The 25,932-nt window shown below is 38.5% G+C and overlaps 1 protein-coding gene across 4 annotated transcripts in view; it reads left to right on the top strand.

Annotated features, from left to right (window-relative positions):
* Positions 1–25,932, top strand: part of INVS (inversin) — a 153,863-nt gene that overhangs the window by 68,543 nt on the left and 59,388 nt on the right. For 3 of the 4 annotated variants that reach the window (XM_058672760.1, XM_058672762.1, XM_058672763.1), the window contains exons 4-5: positions 17,450–17,623; positions 21,016–21,183. In XM_058672760.1, coding sequence (XP_058528743.1) covers positions 17,450–17,623; positions 21,016–21,183 — 342 coding nt within the window. Of the gene's footprint in view, positions 1–17,449; positions 17,624–19,270; positions 19,448–21,015; positions 21,184–25,932 lie in introns of those variants that run through there. The other variant, XM_058672761.1, reaches the window with a different exon arrangement.

The following is a 25,932-nucleotide window of genomic DNA, read 5'->3' as shown; positions in this document are numbered from 1 at the left end:
CAGGCCACAAGCAGGGAGCTGGATGGGAAGTGGAGCTGCCGGGATTAGAACCGGTGCCCACATGGGATCCAGGGGGCGTTCAAGGCGAGGACTTTAGCCGCTAGGCTACGCTGCCGGGCCCTCTCCTATCATCTTAAAACAGACATTATCTCTCAGGAGTGATATCAGCTTTTTTTTTTTTTTTGAAGATGAAATTATTGGAAAAAAATGTGGGAAGGGACAAATCTCTCTATATTTTATTTATCATCAAAATAACCATACATTTAGATTGATGTATGCAGGGTCACATTAGTATCAGAAGTTTTTATGGCCACTGTGTAGGTTACTTGATGCAGCCAAGTATATTGTGCTGTGTTTTCTCAACTGCCTTTGTAAACACAGCAGCCTTAATAGATCATTTTGAAAGAAGCTACCATTCGGCTGCATCCGTTGGTAGCCTTCCTTCAGATTTCTGACATATCCTTAATCTGATGCTCAGCCTTGTCATTTGGATCAATAGTAAACTAGATAAGATGTCTTCTGCTTGCAAGGCCATAGCCATAAAAGGTATTTGAGAAATAAATTCACTTTTTATGTTCATGCCACAAACCTGGGGAGCACTAATTTGTCATTTGTCTCTCCATCTCTCTGTAAACAGTCAGTTAAATTGGTTATTGATGAGAATAAGGTGAATTATACTTGAAACAGGAGTAATATAGAAGTAAACTTTGTAATAAATTTCTTAGAATCCTGTTGGCTGTTATTTTAACTTTATTCTTTAGAATATTGATAAGTTAGCTTTATCATATTTTCTATTCCAACTTATCAATAGTAATGATTAATTATAATTATAAATTGTAACACATTCATGTAATATTTAATCTTCATAACACACATAAAATACATATTCATTTTACAATCTGCAATGTACTTATTTTAAAAATATTGAACTATATATAGTTCAATAGTGCCTGCTATCACTGAGACACTGCTAGGCGTCACAGGCTCTGCCTATTTAGAAACAAAGGTTGTATTGATAGCATATGTTAGAACTGTAGCGTTTTTTTTTTTTAAAGCTGTTTTCATTTTGTTTGAAGAACAGTGAAAAAGAGGCTAAGAAAGGAAGATTTCCACCTACTGCTGAGTCCCAGGGTGTGCATTAGCTGAAAACCAGATCAGAAACAAAGTATCTAAGACTTGAACCAACCTCTCCAATATAATGCCAAATAATTTTTTAGTCATAGTCAGCCAGCTAATTACTTCCTTCTTTTGCATTTTTAAAAACAATTTACTTCTCTTTACTTGACAGAGTAACAGGGAGAAAGGCAGGGACAGAGATTTCCCATTTGGTGGTTTACCCCACAAATGTCTGCAACTGCCTGAGCTGGGCCTGTGCAAAGCTGGGAGCCAGGAGTACCTTCCAGGTCTCTCTTGTGGGTGCAGGGTCCAAGGATTTGGGCCATTGTCTGCTCCTTTCACAGACCATTAGTAGAGAGCTGGATCAAAGTTTCAGCCAAGGCTCAAAGTAGTGCCCATATGGGATGCTGGCACCACAGGCAGAGGATTAACATGCAAGTGTCACCACCCCATTCCCTCTGATGTATGATGTTAAACTTTTAAAAGTAAACCCATACTTTAATCATTTAGGATATGTGTTTCCTCATTTATGAACTGAAAATAATTCTGTTAGAGCCAACGTTGTGACACACTGGGTTCAAAGCACTACCTAAAGTACCTGCATTCCATTCGAGTTCTAGCTACTTTGCTTCCCACCTAGTTCCCTACTTATGTATCTGGGAAAACAGCAGAAGATGGCCTACGTGCTCGGGCCGCTGCCATCCAAGCAGGAGACTTGGAGGGTGGGTGTTCTAGGCTCCTGGGTTTGGCCTGGACCAACCTTTACTGTTGTGGCCGTTTGAAGAGTGAGCCAACAGATGAAAGATTCTATCCTCTTTCTTTCCCTCTCGTCCTCCCTCTCTCTTCCTCTCTCTCAGCCCTCCTCCACTATCCCTTCCTCTCTCTCTATTAACTCTTTTTTTCCGGTAACTTTGTGTTGCAAACAAACAAGTAAATTAAAAAGAAAGAGGAAGGGAAGGGAAAGAAGGAGGGAGGGAGGAATGAAGGAAGGAAGGAAGGAAGCAAGCAAGTAAGCAAGGAAGGGCCAGCGCAGTGGCATGGCAGATTAATCCTCAGCCTGTGGCAACAGCATCCCATGTGGGCGCTGGTTCTAGTGCTGGTTGAACTGGTTCTGAAATGGCTCCCTGCTAGTGTCCTGGGAGAACAGTGGAGGATAGCTCAAGAGTTTGCACCCATGTTAGAGACCCAGAAGTTTCTGACTCTTGGCTTCAACCTGGCCCAGCCCCAGCTATTGTGCGCATTTAAAGAAAAAAACCAGAGGATGAAACACCACTGTCTCTCTCTTTCTCTCTCACTGCTTTTCAAATAAATAAAATAAATTTTTTTAAAAAAGAAAGAAATCCTATTCTAATGTGGAACTGAAGTAGAGAAGGCAACAGATGGATTCAATCAATTGTTTGAAACAGTTCCCCTAAAGGCACACCTCCTTGCAGAGTAGATGAATTGATTTTTTTAAACTGCATGTTAGGATCAATAAAAATAAGGTTCATTGTTAGAAAACTAAAGATGGGGGCTGCCACAAGACTTGGGCTGCTTCAGAGGAGCTAGGGGATGCATTTGACTGTTACTTGTAATGTTACTCAGAGGGCTGCTTAAAGTCAATAAGAACAGGCCAGACAGATTATAATGGACATCAAATAGTTAGAACATTATGAATAAATGCTTTTGTGTTTTGTTAATCTGAAACAGTCAAATGAAAGACGTTTTTGTGTGAAAACTACTTTTATGATGAGAGGGGAGCAATACTAGTATCTGGGGAAGAAACCAATATTTATTGAACACATTCTATGAACTGGTCATTAATTTATTGCATTTTTGGCCAAGAATAAATCTAAGGCTTTGAGAAATATCTTGCTTACAGTTAACACAGCCAGTGAAATGCCAAATCTGACTGATTCTACAATCTATTCTCCTTTAATTAAACTGTAGTAACTCCTCATGGGGGAGCATTTCTGAATCCATGGAAGATTCAATTTTGGTATGCTGGGAAATTGAGCTATTTGTGTCAGGAAAAAAAAAGACTAAAATTTTACCCTTTGGTTAAGGAAAAGAAAAAATCATTACAACTTAAATTATTCAACAGGCAATTAAATTTTAAAAATTAGTTTTTCAGTAACTATAAGGAATACATTTTTGGTGTCTTATAATCATGCAAAAAAAAAACAGTAAGCTGGGTGAGATTTAAATCATAATCAACCTCCTGTCTTTCATGTAGGACGAAACCTGGACTAGGAGAAATTTAGTGGCTTGCTTTTAGAGGTGAGAGTGATGGAGCTTTATCATATCACCTCTCTTGTGTTACTGTCTTACCTACACATTTCAGTACTGCCTCCCAAGACTTTTCTCAACACCCTTCACCGTGCACTTCTGGCTTCATTTTTGGCTTCAGCTTCCTGCATCCCACATTCTACTCAATCCTCCAGCATGCTAACTGTTCAATGCCTTTAACCTAATCACCTCTTCTTCTGTACACAGCATCCCTGCCCATATAACTTGCTTCCTGGTTTATTCTAGCTTAGAATAACCTCTAAGATACAGTTCAGACACTGTTTTCTGATTACCACACCTCAAGGATTAGTTAGGTGACCTCCTGTTGGAGTCCTTACTGCTATCTGTCCTTACCTCTTTAGAATTAATTCCATTGTGTTATAGTGGTGAACAACATTTGCAAATGGTCTCACTATCTACTGTGACCAAAGTGAGGAATAGTATTGAATTATTGTATCATCTAATATGTAAATATGAGTCTTGACATACTTATACACAGCTTACTAATGTTGGCTTCAGCATGTATGTATAGAATGAGCCTACAGAGACAAGTCGACTGAAATGAGCAAAAGTAAGACTTGAATTTGTTTTTATATTTCACTTCATACAAAATGCAGAACATATCCATGTTATAACTAATTTCAAAGAAATGGAGAATGGGAACAAGATAGAGGCATGGGGAGGTGTTAGAGTATTGGTGATCCCAGATCAAGATTCTATTGAAATGCTACCTTCTTTATGAAGCTGTTGCTGTTCTATCTCTGTCCCCTCCCCATGAGGAGCTGTAACTTCATGCTCTATTCTGTATGCATGATTTGTGTCTGTACTAGTTTTATGTGTCTGAACATACAGCTGTGTTTTAATTATTTTCAGTTTCCACAATGTGTCTCATACCAATAATTATTGACTTTTGAATGAATGGTCAAAGTAGGAGAATCAATCCTGATTGCATTTTAATACCTACAAACGATTTAACAAATAATAAGTCCAAACTCTAGAAATTCTGATTTCGTTGATCTAAGATAGGAAACAGCTCCTCCGGGTTAAGAATGCTTAGGTCTGCTTCTCTGTTTAAACACCCATACTGAAGGTGTGGAGTCCTGTAAATAGTAGGCCCAGTGCCTTCCAGGAGCTTGGTAGACATGCAGATTGTTGGGTCCGGCATCAGACCTAGTAAATGAGAAATTCATTGTAGGGGACCTCCCCCCATAGTCTGTGTCCTCAAGGCCTCCAGATAACTCTGATAAATACTAGAGCGTGAAAAAGGCTGCTGCTCTTTATTCCCAATGACTATTTCCACTCAAAGTCTCACTCTTTTTTTTTCTTTTTATTGATTACATTGCATTATGTGACACAGTTTTACAGGCACTGGGATTCCCCCCACCCCTCCCCAAACCCTCTCCCCATGGTGGATTCCTCCACTTTGTTGCATTACCACAGTTCAAATTCAGTTGAGATTCTTTCATTGCAAGCATTTACCAAGCATAAAGTCCTGCATCTTTTTGTCCAGATAAGTTCAATGGCTTATTGGGGAGACCATCTCTGGTCTGAAGGTAGAGCCGGCAGAGTATCATCCCAATCAATTAAAAGCCCGACATAACATCAGTAACAATTTATAACATTATGGAATTAATTGACTTGGTATTGAGTAACCAATATGTTAAAAAAAATGCAAGTGCTTAATCACATCCTATGACTTCTTCATTGACATTTCAATTTTGGTTTATATACAACCGGGTTCTATACACCTTAAAATAGATTACTATTCAGCTGTCTTGTGTCTATTTTAATTTTAGTATTTAGCAGTTTATAGCGTTGAAGCATGATTTTGCTGAACCTGGCTGTTTTTCGAGTAGTCTAACTCTATAGCTCTAACAAGACATATGTCAACAGTTTAGATGAACAGTTTTAGGAGGGGTGTGCAGAGAAATCATGAATACCCTAGTGAGGAGTAACTAATCTTTGTGTCCCACCCAGTGAGGTATAAGTGAATCCACGCTGACCGTTTCCTGTCTGATTCTAAGCTTTCCTTGTTGTTCTCTGTCTATCTATTCTAGATTTTTTGTTTGTTTGTTTTGAGGGGTCCGGAGCGATCCTGACGGTCATTGTGAGAGAGGGTGGGGACCCAAAGTCGGAGACAGGCAAGGACCAGAGAAAACTCCCCTGCCTATTCCTGAAGGAAGTTTATTGTACTTCTGTTTCTGCGGACCGCTCAGGGCTCCTGGTTGTCATTCCGATGACCTTGGATCCTGCAAGGCAGGATTTGGACTTCTTCCATCCCATGTGGTAGATCCAAATGGGAGTGGGTGACCTCAGAGTTCTTGGTCTCTGAAGGCACTCCAGTTTCCCGTGGTCTCCTTGGCAATTGGGGATGTAGTCCTTGGTACTCATACTGATAGTCCTTGGTGAGGATCTGGGAGTCTTCAGGGTTGGGATACAAGTCTCCTCCTGTCCACCTGCTCCACTCTGGGGTTCCTCCCCGCCACCCCTGGCTCCATGCGTTTTACCTCCTGTTAAGAGGTTGTCAGACTCGCTGCTGATTCCACCCATATGCCTTAAAGTCTCACTCTTAAAGACATGAGAGTACCTCCCAAGCACAGTAGAATTGTACTTGGATAAAACAATTTCACCACAGTTTATAGTTTTTTTCAATATTTGTGCTTTGCTATTTTCCTATGTAGGAAATGCTCTCTACTGAGAAGTTATTTTCATAATAATCTAAACAAAATGGGACATGTGAGTAAGGAAAAACAGAAAAAATCTGGCACTGGGCAAGGGAGTTTCCAAATCATTCCATATTCCTCCTATAGATGAGGGATTTCTTCCTTCCTTCCTTCCTTCCTTCCTTCCTTTCTTTCTTTCTTTCTTTCTTTCTTTCTTTCTTTCTTTCTTTCTTTCTTTTTTTCTTTCTTTCTTTCTTTCTTTCTTCCTCTCTTTCTTTCTTTTCCTTCCTTCCTTCCTTCCTTCCTTCCTTCCTTCCTTCCTTTCTTTTTGGCAGTAACATGTTCTTATTCTCTTCTGCTGTTTGACTGTGTGCCACTTATAGCTCTCTCTATTCCTATGGAAACCAGGTTACTGGATGCAGCCGAGCCTTGGAAGAGGCCACAGGAGAAATGTTAGGAGAGTTCAGCCACAGAACAGCTAAAGAGCTTGCCTTTCTTTAAGATTCTGTTTGAGAACCAGAATCTGTTTCAAGCCAGAGAGATGTTCTTGGCAGATGTATTGTCTAGTTGCTCTGCCAGATGGATGAACATCTTAAACTTGCAAAACAGCAAATCAGGCTCCTAATCTGTCGTTGAAGCACCATTCTTACCCTTTGCTTAGAGAATTGTCAAATAACTTTAAAAATATTTTTGAAGATTTGCTTAAGATGGCAGATTAGTGATGTGATTATCATAGTTGCTGAATAATTAGAAATTTCAGTTACAAAATACAGTGTTTAGACTTGACAATCATAAGGTTAAGGAAACAGAGTGTCACAGGAAAAGCAGTGCAGATTTAATTTTATTCTTATAGCTCAGTGAATTCATGTCTTTCAGTAACTCTATTTTTATAACCATTTGCTTTCCTGTAAAAATTCACTGTGAAGATTAAGAAGCTAAAGTTTAATCAGACCTATATCAATTGAGACAAGAAGCTTATCTAAGCACATAAGCATGTGTACTTTGATATGATGGTGATATTTCACAGCATACATAAAAACAATGCTAACTAGATAAGACTGTATTGAGCCATTTATGTGAATACTCAAGTTATGTTTATATTTCAAATGTTACATGTAGGTTCATATTCCCAATATATTTGCTTTACTTTATGCTTCCAATTTCACATGTTAACGAAGAAAGAGAACTGAAAAATCTTCATCCCAAATTTTATTTTTCATTTCTCAGTGGTTGGCACTGCTTTTTGTCTTATACTCATTCAGGAATTGTCTGATGATGTGACTTATTTGTCCCTTGCTTCTACTTAGCTCTCAGTATTTCTATTCCATATCACTGTAATAATAATCCCTTGAGTGTCTTCTTTGCATTTGATTTGTTTGCCTCAAAAATCAGCGTATCTTCCAAACACACAAATCCAGTCATATCATTTCCTTCTCAAACTCCTCATTGATTCCCATTGACTGGTATAACAAAAATGCCATAGGCTGGGTGACTTGAGTCACATACATTTATTTCTTACATCTCTTAAGGTTGAGGAGTCAAGATAAATGCACCAGCAGATTTGGTAACTAGTGAAAAGGATGCTGTTTTTTGCAGAAAAGAGTAAGGGAGCTCTCAGAGGTCTCTTATAACTAATCCTGTTCCTGAGGGTTCCATCCTCATGACCTAATCAACTCCCAAATACTCACACCTCCTTTCATCACAGAGGCTGCTATGATCCCAGTATAGATTTTGGGCAGAGCACTGTCCTTTACCAATACATACTATATGCTCTTAGGCTTGACTCTGCATTCAGTTTAATTTTTTGAGCAGTTAATTTATGTCTCAACCAAGTAAACTTTCAATGCTTTCAGTTTATTCAAAGTTCTTAAATTGAAGAACCAGGTGATTATTCTCACCATTTGTTTATGCTTTGGAGAGTCCTTTATTCAGTTCCACAACCACACTGCATTTCAGTGTGCCAACCCATTGCTATCTCTTCCTCTGCCTGTCCAAAGGAAGGTGAGCAAAAACCAAAGCTTAATCTGGGCAACTTGCTTTAATTCTGCCTCTCACCACTCAGACTCATTAACAGATAGTATGGTGGAGTTCCTCAACCTTGCCTGGCAGTTGTGTGTGTGTGTGTACTGTTATTTTATTGCCAGCTACAATAAGAGTAAATGTAAGCACTGGGGATACAAAGAAAATAATAATGCAAAGAGATTAATTGGAAAACATACAGATTCCAAAGTTTTGATTTTGGGAAAACATCTGGTCTCCACATGTTTGGTACTCCTATGGGAAAAAGGCTGCCATAGCAGCATGAGATATGGAGTTCTGTTACAGTAATTATTTCAGCTGAAGAACGGGCAGATATAGACAATAAATTAGCCATTGTGGGTGGGGGAAGGAATTGGAGGCGGGGATGTTTGGATATTTTAAAGATGAATGACTATTTACCTAGAAGTTAATGAGAGAAATAATAGCCAAAAAAAGACATAGAATATAATCTCAAATATATCTAATTCAGGAACATACTCCCTTTCCCTTGAGTCAGTGGAAGATATTAATGTTTGTACTGAAGCCAAAACAATATTTAGAATTGTTGGATATTCTTTGCCTTAAAACAGGCTATGACTTTAAAGAAGGCTGTTTGTTCAGAGAAGAGGCAGAAGCAGGACAAGGCCCAAACCTCAGACCCGAACATTGTCTACTAGCTCAGTGACAATAAGTGTAATCTTCCATATGTCACTGGAGGCAGGACTGCAAAGAGATCATTATGAGACTAGGTTCTTAAAATGGACTAGCAGCTGGATATAAGCAGCAAAGAGAAAAAACAAAAACAAACAAATAAAGCTAAAGCAAACAATATTCTCTTTTAAATGAAACCGTGATCAAAAATTCCAGAATACATGAAGACATCTAATGCTGGCAGTTTCATTGTTCAGATTATTAATTCCCTCCTAGTGTTAGGATATAAACAAATCAACAAGAAATGCTACACAAATAGTGAAGGTTTTTGCAAAAACAACTAAGAATTAATACCCAGAATACATAAATAACTCCTACAGATAAGTAAGAAAAAACAAATCAAGTTCAGAAAGTTCAGAAAAAGACAAATCAAGGTCACAAAAGAAGCAACTAACCAGCAAACAATTACACATTTTCCATCTCAGTTGAATGAAGTATAAATCTATGATAAAGTATAACTGCATACCTATTAAATTGGCAGAAAGTTAGCAAATTTGACAAAACCAAGTGTGGCAAAGATGTGGAAAAACAGAAATTTTCATAGGTTACTGACAGGAATGCAAATTGCAATAGCTACTTTAGAGAATTAACTTCAACCAAGCAGTTTCAACAAATAATTGCACACTTGCTGGGAGGTGTATAAGAGAAAATTCATCACAATACTAGACATAATAGTAATGATGAGAAATATGTTAAGACATTCTCTAGAGAAATAAAATGCATTGTTTTCATATGACAGAACACTTATCCAATGAAAATCAATGAACCAAAGCAACGTGGATAAATCTCAAAACTATTACGAGTGATTCACAGGGACCATTTATATAAATACTGAAAACATGTAAAACAATACTGTGTAATTCATGGATATACATAGATATATGATATAAAAGTATTGCCTGGAATGACATATACCCAATTCAAGATAGTATTTCCCAAGAAAAAAGATAATGGAGTTGGGAATACAAAGGGAGCTCTTGCTGTATCGCTTTTATATATGTATATGTGTGTGTGTGTGTGTATATATATATATATATATATGTAATATGTGTGTGCGTCTGTGTCTATAAAGATTTCTATGTTTTTATTGGAAAGTCAGATATACAGAGAGGAGGAGAGACAGAGAGGAAGATCTTCCGTCTGTTGATTCACTCCACAAGTGGCTGCAATGACCGGTGCTGAACCAATCCAAAGCCAGGAGCTTCTTCCGGGTCTCCCATGTGGGTGCAGGGTCCCAAGGCTTTGGGCTGTCCTCGACTTCTTTCTCAGGGCATAGGCAAGGAGCTAGATTGGAAGTGGAGCCGCCTGGATATGAACCAGCGCCCATAAGGGACCCTAGTACGTGTGAGCCTAGGACTTTGGCCTCTACACTACCATGCCAGGCCTGATTATATTTTACTTTAAAAAAAATGAAAACTCTTAAGCAGATTTTGAAGTATTTTACCCAAAATCTCCATATTACAGTAGATTCTATGAGATCACAGGCTAATCTTCCACCTGCTATGTTAGCATCCAATATAGGCTCTGATTCGAATTGTAGCTGCTCCACTTCAGATCAAGGTCCCTGCCTATGACCTGGGAAAGCAGAAGAGGATCTCCCAAAGCCTTCGGACCAAGCACCCATATGGGAGACCTGGAAGAAGCTTCAGGTTACTGGATTCAGATTGGCTCGTCACTGACCCTTGGGGCCATTTGGGGAGTGTACCAGCAAATGGAAGGACTGCTCTGTAAAAAAAAATCTCCCCTTTGAGTCAAACTAAATATATGTTTAAAAATATGTGTATGTATATAAATCTCCATATCATTGTAACTAAGGTTAAATAAATGAGCTTTTCCAAAACTGGAGTTCACCTTAAGAGAATTGGACAGCCAGGGACCAATGCTGACATAGCACACCAAGCCACCACTTGTGACGCCAACATTGCATATGAGAGCCCTGGTTCAAGTCTCAGCTGCTGTGGGGTTCCATTCCAGCTTTGCACTAATGGACCTGAAAAGGCAACAGAGGATGGTACAAGTACTTGGACCCCTGGCAGCCACACAGGAGACCTAAGTGGAGTTCCTGGCCCCTGGCCTCTTCCTGTCCCAACCCTAGATGTTCAGGTCAGTAAGGGAGTGAGCCAGCAGCAGATAAAAGAGCTCTTTCTCTCCTCAACCTCCCCTCTCCAGGCCCTGCCTCCAAATAAATAGATCCTTTTTTAAAAAGAGAAGAATGAGGCAAACTAAATTTAAAAACTGGCATTTGGGGCTGATTTGTTTCTTGTATTTCTTTCACATGCTGTTCTCCAGGTCAGAAAACTTCTTCATTCTCTTTCTCTTGTTTAGAGATCATTCATGTGTCATAATCAGTTAAGTGACACACAGAAGAAACTCTTGGTGTCAGTAATTACAGGAATATTAATATGAAAATAATGACTGCGTGAAAAAATGTTTCATTGACTGTTTCAGAGACATTTGGAAATGTTTTTACATTTCAGAGGCATAACAGACTTGATCATTTGGGGTAATGTTCTTTTAGTTACTAAATCAGGACTTTCCTGTAGTTTCATTTCTCTTATTTATGCTCATCTAACCATGAAAATTTACTTAAGAATGCATACTGTTTTAATCTGTTGTCTCCATCGCTCTTGTTTCGTTTTCTACACAGTCAGATATTACAAAGACAGATCCTAAAACAAACAGGCTCATGTCAGTGTCAGTTCCTGTGCAGCCCTATAATGGTCCTAAGTGATAAACTTCTGGGTCCTCCTGAAACCACTGAATAATAAGAATATTCCTGAAAATTAAATAAATACTTATTTGAAGAACTATTGATAAAATGAACAGACATTTTAAAAGTCTATTAGTTTATTTGAAAAGTAGAGTTTTACAGAGAGGGAGGGGGAAATGGAGAGGTCTTCTGTCAACTGGTTCATTCCCCGAGATATGCATAATAGCCAGTGTTGTACCAAGCTAAAGCCAGTACCCCAAACTCCACTCAGTTCTCCAAGTACCTGGACCATCACTTGCTGATTCCCAGGCACATCTGTAGGAAGCTGAATTAGAAGCAGAGTAATATAGAATATAGAATGTGAAATCTCAACCAACATCTTAGCTGATTGCACCACATCTCCTCTCCCACATCACATTTTGTTTGTTTCTGTTTTTATGGGACTGTATGAGAAACAAAGTAGCCTAAAGCGCGGGTTCCTAGGTCATACACCTTTCAGAAGGCTGCCGGAATATGGTCTGCTTTCTCAAACTAGTAGTACCTTCTTTTTTTCCAATGAAAATGAATATAACCCCTTCATTTTAGCTTTTAAGGTTCTCTACCAATTCTGTTTATATTCAGAGATTAAATTTGCATGAGTAAATGTTGAATAAATGCTTGTTCATGAAATGGAGGAAGCTGGTTTAGTCCAAGTGAATTAATTATATTGTCTTCACCCTTGGCCTTTATAGATAATATCTTTTTCAGTGTGTTCTTTTAAAAAAAAAACATTTATTTATTTGAAAGGCAAGGGTTATAGAGAGAGAAAGGGACAGAGAGAGATATCTTCCATTTTTCTTCTGGTTCACTCCCCAAGTATCGTCACTAGTTGGAACTGGGCCATTCCAAATCCAGGAGCTCCCTCCAGGTCTCTCACATGAGTACAGGGGCTAAGGCCTTGGGTCATCCTTGGGCACATTTGTAGGGAAATGAATTGTAAGTAGAGCATTTGAGATTCATACCAGCACCCATTTGGGTTCCCATCATTTCAGGCAGTGGCTTTACCTGCTATTCCGCAATGTAGACCCCCATAGGTAAACTAATAGGTTTGTGTCCTTTGGAATAGATAAAGGTTGACTGGACCATATAGCTGACACGTCCCCAGGGTACCAGTAAATTCCTGTTGAGTATGCCTTGTTGCATTTGTGTCCTGATCATCTGTGCATGGTATAGACATCTTAATGTTAAAAAAAAATTTTAAGCTCCATCATTTGTAACATTCTATTTATACTCTTACCTGTCCATAATCTTGGTTCTTTCCCTGATAACTATATGTATCATAGTCAAGTTTTTGTATCTACATATACCCTGTCACGGGCCCTTCTGGGTTCTACCTGATCATCTGTGTTTTGTAGCTTCTGGAAAACTCTGCATAATAGTATCGGTAAATATTTACTGAGCATTTCCTTGTACACTATTCTAAGTACTTTATGTATATATATTTTTCTCTTATATGTATAATTTCTCTTAATTTATATGTAGAGATTTATATTTTATATGAGTCATTATTGTTATACCTGTTGTATAGATGGAAATATGATTGAAGAGGACACTTTATTTACTCTACAAAAATTTTCCAGTGTATGGACAGGTATTTAGTCTAACAGTAAGATAATGACTGGAATGCTCACAGCACATGTTGGATTATCTGTCTTCAAAGCTCAGCTTTGCTCCCAATTCCAGCGTGCCACTTTGGAGACAACAGATCATTATTAACGTAGTCGGATCCCTGCCACCCACATTTGAGACCTGGTTTGAATTCCTGAGTCCAGGCTTCAGTCTGGCCCAGCCCTGATTTTCGTGTGAGCATTTATGGGGCTGAACAAGCTGTCCCTCCCTCGTCTCTCTCTGTTTCCCTCTTCTTTCTTAAATAAATATAGATAAATAAGCCAAGACATTTTTAAAAGAAGTTTTCCAGGCTGGGCATTTGTGCTAATAGTTAACACACTAGTTGGCAACCTAGTAGGTTGCCAGTAGGGTTTATTAACTGGCTTTAGGTCCTTGCTCCAGCTTCCTGGCAGTGCAGACTCTGACAGGCAGCAGTGATGATCCAAATACCTGGGGTTTTACCTCCAATGTGGAAGACTCAGATTGCTTCCCTGGCTCCCATTTCAGAAGTAAACCAACAGGTAAGAGAGCTCTTTTTCATTCTCTCTCTCTCTGTCTCTCTCTCTCTCTCCTTCCCTCCTTCCTTCCCTCCCTCCCTCCCTCTCCATCTACTTCACAAGTTGAAAAGGAAAATTTCCACAATACTTTTACGAGGAGCTAAGAAAAAAATCTATATCAATGATCATTGTAATATGTAAAATGAAATTAAACATCATGCTCTTATCTGCTTTATAATTAAGCCCAATGAGTATGTGTTGAAGGAATAAATGAGTAAACATTGTTCCTGGAGTGTACCATGTGTAGGTAGAGTCCATATAATAATGTAAAATGTAACTATGCCAATGGTAACTCTAGTTACCATCCACCCAGCATATGCTGGCTTCCTTCTTCCTTTTTCTTCCAATTTCACAATTAAAATGATTGCCTCATTGAATGTCTTTAAAAGGTCATAATGAATTATTCTGTAATATTTGAAATGTTATGCTCAGACAGGCCAGACCTTATTTTTTGATATGCAGGCTGATATAGATTTGCTTTTTCTAGGTACTTTCCTGCTTTTCAAAGAAAATATGGCAAGAAATTTAGAGCAGGGTGCCCTCTTGAGGAAATGTTAACACCTTTCTTCTCAAGAGTAGGCATTGAAAGAAATGGGAAGTCTAGACAAATGTCACACATGACACACACTATTACCGTAGCCCAGATAAATTAAACATGAAAAGTAAGAATAATCAAATAACATTTGCTTGAGAATTCAGATATTAATTTGTTTTTTGTTTTTTCACAGGCAAAAAGTCAGAGACACAGAGAGCTCCTATCCCCTGGTTCACTCCACAAATGTCTGAGCTAAGAAGATAATCCAGCTTATTCCTGCATGGGTTAACAGGGCCCTAATGCTAAAGTCATCAACCTCCACCTCTCAGGAAATACATTAGCAAGAAGCTGAAGTCAGAAGTGGAACCAGAACATGAACCCAGATTTCCTTGATATGGAATATAAGCATCCCAAGCGGTGTTTGAAACCACAGGGCGAAACACCCCTCTCAATACTTAAGAGTTTTAACTCTTGGCCCTGCCAGTAGCCTAGTGACTGAAGTCCTCATCTTGCATCCACCAGGATCCCATATGGGCGCCAGTTCAAATCCCAGATGCTCCACTTCCCTTCCAGCTCCCTGCTTGTGGCCTGGGAAAGTAGTAGAGGATGGCCCAAGGCCTTGGGACCCTGCACCTGCATGGGAGACCCAGAAGAAGCTCCTTGATTCAGATCGGCCCAGCTCCAGCTGTTGCAACCACTTGGGGAGTGAACCAGCAGATAGAAGATCTTTCTGTGTGTCTCTCCTTCTCTTTGTAAATCTGACGTTCCAATAAAAACTTTTAAATTATTTAAAAAGAGTTTTAGCTCTTAGAATATAATAAAGAAACGGTGAGTTGGAATTTTTACATGAAAACAAAAACTTCTGGTAGATATTTTATTTCTTTTTACTTACATAAACATTTGCATAATATTTATTAACTATTTTGTGGGAAGAACTGTGCTGGTCTCTTCCTTTGTGGAGTGTTTGTGTATAGGGGAAATCATAATAAAAACAAAATAAATATATATGTAAATATAAACTGAGAAATGTACTATGAAGGAAACAAAAAGTTGTTAGAATAAAGAGTGCTAGAAAGAGCCAGCACAATGGCTCTACTGGCTCTTCCTCTGCCTCCAGCCTGGATCCCTGATTCATGTCCCAGCTCCTCCACCTTCAATCCTGCTCCCTACTTATGGCCTGGAAAAGCAGCAGAGGATGGTCCAAAGCCTTGGGCCCCTGCACTTGTATGAAAGACTTAGAAGAGGCTCCTGGCTCCTGCCTTTGGATCGCCTTAGCTCTGGCTATTGTGGTCATTTGGGGAGTGAACCAGTGGATGGAAAATCTTTCTCTCTGTCTCTCCTCTCTGTAAATCTGCCTTTATAAATAAATCTTTTTAAAGAAAAAAGAATACTAAAATAGCTTCTACTTAGATTTTTTTAAGGAAAGTCTTTCTGAGAAGAAATAATTGAGCTGAGTTAGTTTACTCCTCAGTGCATTCTGTTTCTGTTCATCTCACAGACCTCTCTTCCCTATCCTGAGTCTGTCTGTATCCTCTTAGCTCTGCCCTGACCCATAGGCTGAGTTAATCTTTTCTTGGCCCCTGTAAACAAACTGGCAGGTCTTCTTCATCCTTCTGCACTTCATTGTTGCTATAGTTAGTTCTCTTTGCCATAGAGCTTCACATTATTCACAATATTTATTTGATTAACAAATATCTTCCTATTATCAGCAGCCACTCACGATAGAAAATCAATGTGCCATCATACTAAAAGACCCAACCTCCAACCAGCACAAGATTGTAGAGATGTCTCAGCAAATGAAAAAAAAAAAAAAAAACAGATAAGCTACATTATGCTTTGAATCGAGAGCATTAACAGATAGCTTGGTTATGCAATATTGTTTTGGTAATGTTGACCTTGCTGTATCTGTGATACAACACCTGTAAAAGCCCTCAGCCAGAATTAGATTTAAGGGACTAGATCTCAGGGGAGAATCCAAAAAAACTGTATTTAGGAAGTTGTGTGTTGTCTTAAGCTCCCATGTTACACAGGCTTTCTGAGCACTGGTTGGCCTGGGCCCACAATATTATAAAGCTCTAGCCCTTGAGCTTTTTTCTCATAGTAGGCTGATTCTGCCATACTGGAAGATTTAACTAACATGGAAGATTATGGCCTGCAGGTGGATGGACCTACAGTGAATTCCAGGTTGGCGTTCAAGTGACCATATAAGTCTTGTACCTGAATGTTGAGTAAGCTGTTTCTAAATTATGTCTGAAAATACTTGCCACTTCCTGCTTAAGAACCAGAAGACATGATCCAAACAGCCTCTTTGAATCTCAGTTCCTTCCTTCTTAAATCAGAGTTTAACATGTGTCCTTATGTCACAAGTTTATTATGTTTTGGTTATAAGTACTAGCTATGATTTTGGTCAGAAGATACTGAAACTAATGTACCCTCACATTGCTGCTGATAGATAACAAGTTGAAAAATACACCAGGAGTCATAAAATGTGCAAACCTGCTTGATTTAGCAGTCTGGTTCCTGATCACTTATTCTCGTGGATAAATTAAGAAAATAGCCTTGTGGGCCCGGCAGCGTGGCCTAGCGGCTAAAGTCCTCGCCTTGAAAGCCCCGGGATCCCATATGCGCGCCGGTTCTAATCCCGGCAGCTCCACTTCCCATCCAGCTCCCTGCTTGTGGCCTGGGAAAGCAGTTGAGGACGGCCCAAGGCTTTGGGACCCTGCACCCTGCGTGGGGGACTTGGAAGAGGTTCCTGTTTCCCGGCTTCGGATCGGCGCGCACCGGCCCGTTGCGGCTCACTTGGGAGTGAAACATCGGACGGAAGATTTTCCTCTCTGTCTCTCCTCCTCTCTGTATATCTGACTTTGTAATAAAAATAAATCTTTAAAAAAAAAAGAAAAGAAAATAGCCTTGTGGAAAAACATGTACATTGAAAGCAATCTCCATAAAGCAAAATATTAAAAACATTATCAATAATAAAGCATATTGCCATAGACCAGTAAAACTTTGATCACATTGTAGACTATATTTACATAAAAAACTGTTAGAAAGAAACGGAAAAAAATCTGATATCTTGTACAATTATAAATATTTTTTTATCAGTTTTTCTCAATGTTATGAATCTAACAGTCTGCTTACAATACTTATAATATTTATATTTTTAAAATCTGGGGTGCCAAAGTTAATTGCTTCTTGTCTCCTGTTTTCTTTATCATTTATTTAGGGAAATTATCGTTTCATGAAACTCTTACTTACACGAAGAGCAAATTGGATGCAAAAGGATCTAGAAGAGATGACTCCTCTACACTTGACCACCCGACACAAGAGCCCTAAATGTTTGGCACTTTTACTGAAGTTTATGGCACCGGGCGAGGTGGATACCCAGGATAAAAACAAGGTAATGATTTGTCAGAGTTGAAGACACATAAGAGCAGAAAGCAAATACTTCCTTAATGACATGAAACAAAAACCTCAAGGAAAAAGACCTAAATCATCCCTCAAATGTGCAGGAGAGCAATTCCAATTCTCTATACATCCCAAGAAAGTATTTCACTTAAATTCCATCATTTTACCTTCTAACAACTATGTATGGTAGATAGTATGATCCCTTTTTTCAAAGACAGGAAAACTGAAGCTCAGGAAGTTTGAAGTAAAACCTAAAATCCAAGTGGAAAACCTAGAACCCAGAGCTGTGTAACTCCAAAACTCAATATCTAGCAGATGAACATATTAGAGTAGGTGGTTGGATACACGGCAGCCAATGCCTAGCAAAGTGTCCTAAGTGCAGAAGTGGTTCAAAGGCCTGGGATTTGGAAACCTCTTGGATTTGGAAACCTCTCGGGTTTCAACCCAGATGCTGTTACTCACTTCTTCATCATCCTCGGGCAAATTCTTCTTTGTGCCTCAGTATTATATTTGAGAAAGAGATAATGAAATTATTAAAGATAAGACATACAAATTGCACAGCACAAAGCTCAATGCATAGTATATTTTTAATAAATGTTAGCTATAAAGTAATTACCAGCTTTATTTCAGGATTAATATATGCTCTGGCATTTGCAGCTAGGATTTGTTATCTTTCCTAATCTTTAATTTTCATGTCTTGTACACACTGGTCATTGCTTTCATTGATGCCTTGATCTTTCTTTACAAGAAAAAAAGTGTCATCTTTAGATAACAGCAATCCTCTCCTTTTCACAAGGCACTTAATCACAGAATTCTAAAACTCCGTTTGAAACTCTTAGGATTACATCCACAATTGTTATAACAACAATTCTTTCACAGTGTTGCTTATGTAGTTTCTACAGTTTGTTTAGGGGTCAGCTGAAGCTTTGAGATCAGCTTTAACTGCAACTCATGTCATTTGTACCATTAATATTTTACTGAATAAAATTACTTCAATCAATCCACAAAGACTCAATAGTCACAAATTTCTTGGGCTTTATCATTACTCCAGAAACTTTCTGGTATCTTCTAGTATCTTTTCTTTTGTTGTTGAACATGGATGAGAGGTCATCTAGACAGGCAGAGAGAAGACAGATTTGCAGTATCCAAGCAAGTACAGAGAAAGAACAATAATGCAGCCTAGAGCAGTGATTCAAACTCTGTGGGAACTAATTATTTTTTTAAATTTCTTATCAGATCAATTATTTCCTAGCATGCATTGAAACCAAAATGTGGTAATTACAAGTATGTCTGAATATCTATCTGTGTACCTAATGGAAAACAATTCAGTCATTTTGTAAAAGATGTGAATTTCAGAGAAAGAGAGAAAGATGTCCCATCCTCTGGTTCCTTCTCCAAATGGACAGAAGAGCTGGAGCTGGGCAAAGCTGAAGGAGCCAGGAATTTCATCTAGGTCTCCTGCAAGGGCAATAGGGATTCAAGTAATGGAGCAGTTATTGACTGCTTCCTGGGTCCATAAGCAGAGAGCATGATTGAAAGCAGGACTCGACCTTTTTCTCTAGTATGGGATGTGGGTATCCTAAGCCACAGCTTAACTCACTGCACCACAACACCCACCTCACGGTTCTGCCTTGAAAAGGAATGAAATTCTGACATGTGCCGAGCATGTCTTTGGAGAACTTTGGAGAAATGATATGCTAAACGAAAAAAGTCAGACACAAAAGGAGAAGCATATGATTCATCTCAGGAGGACCCTAGAATTGTCAAATTCATTGAACTTGAAATTGTGATGATGCTTGCAAGGAACTGGAGGAAGGTGAGAATGGGTAGTTATTACATGGGTACCACGTTCTCATTTGGGAAGGTAAAAAAGTTCTGGAGATAGATCATGATGATGGTTATAGAACAACATACTTAATACCACTGAACTGTATACTTATGTTTAAAATAACTTATGTTATACCTATTTTTCCAAAATAAAAATAACTACTGGAAAAAAACAAACAAAAAAAAAAGCAAAACTATGGAAAAGACAAAGCCAAACTTTTTTAATAAACTAATATAAAAGACAGAGACAAACTGAAAGAATTCTTCCATTCCCTAGTTTGCTCCCCAAAATGCCTACAGCACCAGAGCTGGATGTGGAGCTGGTGGAAACCAGGAGTCCGGAAGTGACTCCAGATCTCCCACATGAGTGGCAGGCACATCTGCTGGAGCCATGACTGCTCCCTCCCAGGGTGTGCTTTCAGAGGAGGCTGGTGTGGGAAGAGCCAAGACTACAATTCCAGTTGTTTAACCAGAAAATACAGGTATTCTAAGTACAGGTGTCTTAGCTGCACCAAATGCCAGCCTCCCATGCGCAAACTGTTTACCATTATATTCAACAGGTATAATATTACATTTCACTAAATAAATCAATATAACGTGAGAAAAGGAAGAAATGATAGGAACTATACATGTTCATAAAAATATGGTTTTATGCAATTAGAGCTAAAATATTTAGAACTTCCTGTTCTGCAATTCTTACTAAATGACAGTAATTAGTTAAATTTTGATTCTTAGTATTAAATTCCTATAAATACAGTTGAGTGAATAACACATGTATGGATTTTTAAAGTGTTTAATCAGACAGATGAGCTTAGTTCATGCTTGTTAAATTATCTAATTCTAAATAGGATTGATGACATTGCTACACAAGAGATAATGTGTATCAAATGGTTTTTGACTTGCCTCTACAAATCTCCCAACCGGAAGATATACATAGGTGTGTAGAGGAGAACGTCAGAAGAGATTTTAAAGCAATTCACTGAGATCAGACTGATTGTGCTTACCTTTTATCTAAAATAAGTTGAGTGTTATTACATACATCTATTATTGAGATGAAATATGTCATCAGCAATTATACTTAACAGTTTATCCTATAAATTAATCAATTCAAGTTTGTGTTTTGATAAAATGAATGGCTTTCAAATCCACTAATTCCCAATGCATTGATCTTCTTTGTGATATATATTAATTCTTAAAACATTTTATCAGATTCTGAGGAGCATGGTGATAACCAGATAGGTGGTATCAAGATCATCATTGGTAATTATTCGCTGTTCTCACTTCTGTGTTACTGTAGTAACCAGTGAATTAACTTTCTCTCATGATGGTGGATCACATTCTGAAGGATTCTGTCAGGATTAACCTGAGTCCAACCTCTTTCTACCTTCATGTCCTTGAAGAGATTTCTTGGCCTCTTGTGCTCAGTTTTCTCACAAAACACATGCAAATTAAAATAAGTCATTATCTCCCAGAGATATCTTGAGCTAAAACATAGAGAACTCTTACAACAGTGCCTTTCACACGGCTTAGGAAAAGTTCACTGGTGTCATTCTACAGCAAACAGCTCTGCATTGGAGTGCCTACTACAATAACCCTGAGCATGTGAAACTGCTCATCAAGCATGACTCCAACATTGGGATTCCTGATGTGGAAGGCAAGATCCCACTGCACTGGGCAACCAACCATAAAGACCCAAGCGCTGTTCACACCGTCAGATGCATACTGGTGAGTAGAGTAGTGCTGCTAGTCCTCAATGGTCTTTATTAGAAAAAAAATTGTTATGAAGCATCCATTATATACAAAAGCACATAGTGACATACAACAACCATGTGGACCTATTTCCCACTTTAATGCCAGCACTTAGACCACATTAGGAATTTTCTATGCATTTATTCTGTAGACCCCATGCTCATTTCCATTTCTTCAATGACAACTTTGATAAATTTCCATTTTTATCAGTCTCTCAGTTTATTTTGTTTTTTGTATATTCACTTATTTTTTGTTGGGTTGGTTTTTAAATTTTTATCCATATAAAGGAATGTACTTTATATATACAACTTCTTAAGCGCATTATACTTCCCACTCTGCTGTCCTACCTTCCCTCAATTTACTCTTCTTCTTTTCTTTGTTATTTTTTCTTTCAGTTTTCACAGTGGCATACTTTGAATCTTCCTTATAATCAAACCTAACCTTCCACTAAATCAAAAAAATTGGACTAGTAGTAACTAGGCTAAACAATAATCAAATCTCAAAATTTCACTTGTTATTACAAATCAAGAAAAAACTTGGATATTTATCTTTTGAGTTCTGCCTTATTTCACTCAGCATAATGGTCTTCAGTTACATATATTTTGTTGGAAAAGACAGGATTTCATTCTTTTTTTTATACCTGAATAGTAATCCGTTTTATAATACATGCCATAATATCTTTTCTTCATTTTAAAAGGCGTAGCCCTGCTTCCTTTTTTAAATGGATTTATTCATTTAGTTGAAAGGCAGAGTTACAGAGAGAATAGGAGAGACAAAAAGAGATCCTCCACCTGCTGGTTCACTCCCTGAATAGCCTCAGCAGCTGCATCATGGTCAGGCTGAAACCAAGAACCAGGGACTTGTTTAATGCCTCCCATGTGGGTGCAGGAGTGCAAGCATTTGGACCATCTTTCACTGCCTTTCGTGTCTGCTTAGCAGGGACCTGGGTCAGAAACAGAGCAGCCAGGACTCAAACCAATGCCCAGATGGGATGCTGACATCACAGTCAGTGGCTTAACGCACTACGTTACAATGCTGGCTTTCTTTATCCAGTCATCAGTTGATAGGCATCTGGTTTGATTTCATATTTTAATTATGGTGAATTAAATTGCTATAAATACGGGATTACAGGTAACTCTTTCATATGCTGATTTTAGCTCTTACAGGTAAATTTCCAAGAGTGGGATGGCTGGCTCACATGGTAGAGCTATTTTAAGATCGCTGAGAAATCTCCATGCTGTCTTTCATAATGGTTGTAGTAGTTTACATTTCCACCAATGGTGTTATTAGAATGCCCTTTCCACCCATATTTGTTATTTTTTGATTTTGGGGTAATAGCCATTTCAACTAGGAGTGAAGTAAATTTTTTAAAACTTATTGTGGTTTTTATTTGCAATTCCCTGATGGATCCTGAACATCTTTTCATAAGTCTGTTGGGCATTTGCATTTCATCCTTTAAAAAATACCTGCTCATGTGCTTAGCCCATTTCTTAACTGAGTTGCTCCTTTTGTTGTTTATTGATCTCCTTATAAATTCTGGATATTCTTTATCAGAATGCAATTATTTTCCTCATTCTGTCAATTGCTTTTTTAATTTATTGAGTTTTTTTTTTTTTTGCTGTGCAGAAGCTTCATAGCTTGATGTCATTCCATCTGTTTATTTTTGCCTGTATTACCTGTGCTACAGGGGTCTTATCCAAGAAGTTGTTGCCTTTGCCAATGTCTTGCAGAATTTCCATGTAGGGATTTGATGGTTTCAGGTCTGATGTATCTCCCTGATCCATTGTGAATTGGTTTTTAATAGGGTGGAAAACAGGTGTATTGTGTCATACTTAAGCATGTAAGATCCACCATTTGTTGAAACGAGTTTCCTTTCTCCAGAGAGTGATTTTATCTCATTTGCCAAAGATCTGTTGATTGTAAATGCATGTATTAAATTCTGTGGGGCCTAGTCTGTTCCATTGCTTGGTATATCTAACAGCAATACCAAGACTTTTTTTATTATTATTATAACTGCCCTGTAATGTATCTTGGAATTAGATATTATGATGCCTCCAACTTTATGTTTATTGTTTAGGATTGCTTTAGCTAATGTGGATCTCACTTGATCCCAGTGAATTTAGGGTCATTTTTTTCTTGATCTGAGAATAATGTCCTTGAAATTGAGATTGGAATCACATCAAGTCTATAAAGTACTTTGGATAGTATGGACATTTTGATGATATTAATTCTTCCAATGCGTGAACATGGAAAATTTTCCCTTTTTTTTGGTGTCTTCTATTTCTTTGCTTAATGTTTTGCAATAGTCATTTTAGAGATCTTCTATATCACTGGTTCAGTATATCCCAAAGTATTTAAATTTTTTTGTGGTCATAGTGAATGGGATTGATCTTACAAACTCCTTCTGAGCTATGCTTTTTTTGTGTACTCTAGGCTACTGATTTTTGGGTGTTGATTTCATGTCCTGTAACTTTACCAAACTCTAATGAGTTCCAGTAGTCTCTTAGTGTGGAGTGTTTTACTTCCCCCATGGAGAGGATCATGTCATTTGCAAACAGGCTGAATCTGACTTCCTCCTCTCCAAATTGTAGCCCTTTGATTTTTTTTTTTCTTGCCTAAATGGCTCTGGCCCAAAATTATTGCACAGTAATGCTGAGAGAAGCATGCTTGTCTGGTTGTCTGGTTCCTGGTGCTAGTGGAAAGGCTTCCCAGCTTTTCCCTGTTCAGCATGTTGCTGGCCATGGATGTGTCCTATATTGCCTTGATTGTGTGAAGGAATGTTCCTTCTATTCACACCCATTTTGCTTAAGGTTTTTAATCATAAAAGAATGCTAAATTTTATGAAATGCTTTTTCTGGATCTATTGAGATAATGATACGGTTTTCATTCTTCAAGTTTGTTAATGTGACGTATCATGTTTATTAATCTGCATGTGTTGAACCATCCCTGTATATCAGGGATAGATCCCACTTTGTCCAGGTGAATGATCTTTCTGTTGTGCTATTGGATTCAATTACCTAGTATTTTGTTGAGAATTTTTTTTTATTCACGTTCATCAGGAATGTTGGTCTGCAGTTCTCTTTATCTGTTGCATATTTTTGCCTTTATTTTCTCTGTTCTTGCCTTTACAGCATTCAAGTATACATTTAGTCTTCTTTCATTTTATCTTCATATTTTTTTTCTTTAATATTCATTTATTCATTAATTACATTGCATTACATGACACAATTTCATAGGTACTGGGATTCCCCCCCCTTCACCCCAAACCCTTCCCCCATCATGAATTCCTTCACCTTGATGCATAACCACAGCTCAAGTTCCGTTGAGATTCCCTAATTAAAAGTTTACGCCATGCAGAGTCCAGCATCCCACTTGTCCAGTTCAAGTTCAACGGCCTCTTAGGGAGGCCCTCTCAGGTTTGTAGGCAGAGCCAGCAGAGTGTCACCTCGATCAATTAGAAGCTCCAACATATCATCAGCAACAGTCCAGGTATGATGAGGCTGGTGCAGAGTCCACTGATTGACATAGTCAGTCTTAGGGTTTCCCCTTGTCCAGTTTTCCGCTGCAAGCATAAAGCTGAGGTGGTTGATTCATCTACTCCATTTTCCATCTTTTTTTGATTAATGCTTTGATTCCTCCATTTTGTTCAGGGGACTCCCCCTAAAAAAAACTTTGAGGCATTCCCAGTCCAGGCTCCTACATGTACTACTATTAAGCACAGTGCCCGCCACCGTCCATCACTCCGATCAGCTGATGGTTTTAACCCCTGGGTTGGTTCTCTTCTGAGCCCCGACCTCTATTGGAACCAATGAGTATCGCATCTCTCCCCGGCTCTGCCCATCACACTCTCGTCCCTCACCTAAACCAGTGGGAGGAGTGCTGGTCGGGTGTTGCATTCCCTACTAGCACAGGCCATTTCACCTTGGCATTTTGTGTTTTGTACTGTTTTTTTTTTTTTTTATCGCAACCAAACCCGGCCAGGCCCCCACACAGTTTCAGCACTTGGGCTTGCCAGTGGATGACGTGAACCGACTCAGCCTGGTCTGCCCCAGCCCGAGCCAAGTGTATTCCAGTGGGTCACATTCCAAAGCCTCTTCTGGGTTATTTACCTCCATGCTTCTTGCGTTTATTTGTAGAGTCAGTGTCCATATTTCTTAATTAGGTAAGGTCACTCATTAGCTGAATCAGTTCCAGCAATTGACAGTGGATTATCTTCTGCTGATAGCATTCCCTAGCAGCTGAGGGAGTAATTCCTTTATTCTAATAGGGAAATTAAGCAATGCATGAAAATGTTTGCCACAAAGATCCAGTAATAGAAAAATGAGTAATTGTTCTGAACTGTCACTACAGAAAAATAAGCTCAATCATCAATAAACATGTAATTTTTTTTAAATCTTAACTCATTCATAAAAGAGTCACAACTTAAAACATCAGTGAAATGTCTTTCATATCCAAAGAGTAAAGCATGTGGTAAGCATCACACTATCAAATGATTACTTGGTGCCAGAATGTGGAGAGATAAAAACTTTAACAAGTTGTCATGAGTATGCTCAGTGCTGTTTCCATTTGGGTAGCAATTCGACAATACCCGGAGGAATGCAGAAGTGCAGATGTGGTTCAGCATAGCATTTCTCTTTTCTCCTAAAGCTCAGAGAAACATTTCACACATGTGCTACAAGAGACTTGTAAAAGGAACACATTCAAAGCAGCATTATTTGCAACAGT

The sequence above is a fragment of the Ochotona princeps genome, chromosome 14 (assembly GCF_030435755.1).
Source record: "Ochotona princeps isolate mOchPri1 chromosome 14, mOchPri1.hap1, whole genome shotgun sequence".
NCBI classification, from domain to species: domain Eukaryota; kingdom Metazoa; phylum Chordata; class Mammalia; order Lagomorpha; family Ochotonidae; genus Ochotona; species Ochotona princeps.
This window is presented reverse-complemented; position numbering and strand designations above follow the sequence as displayed.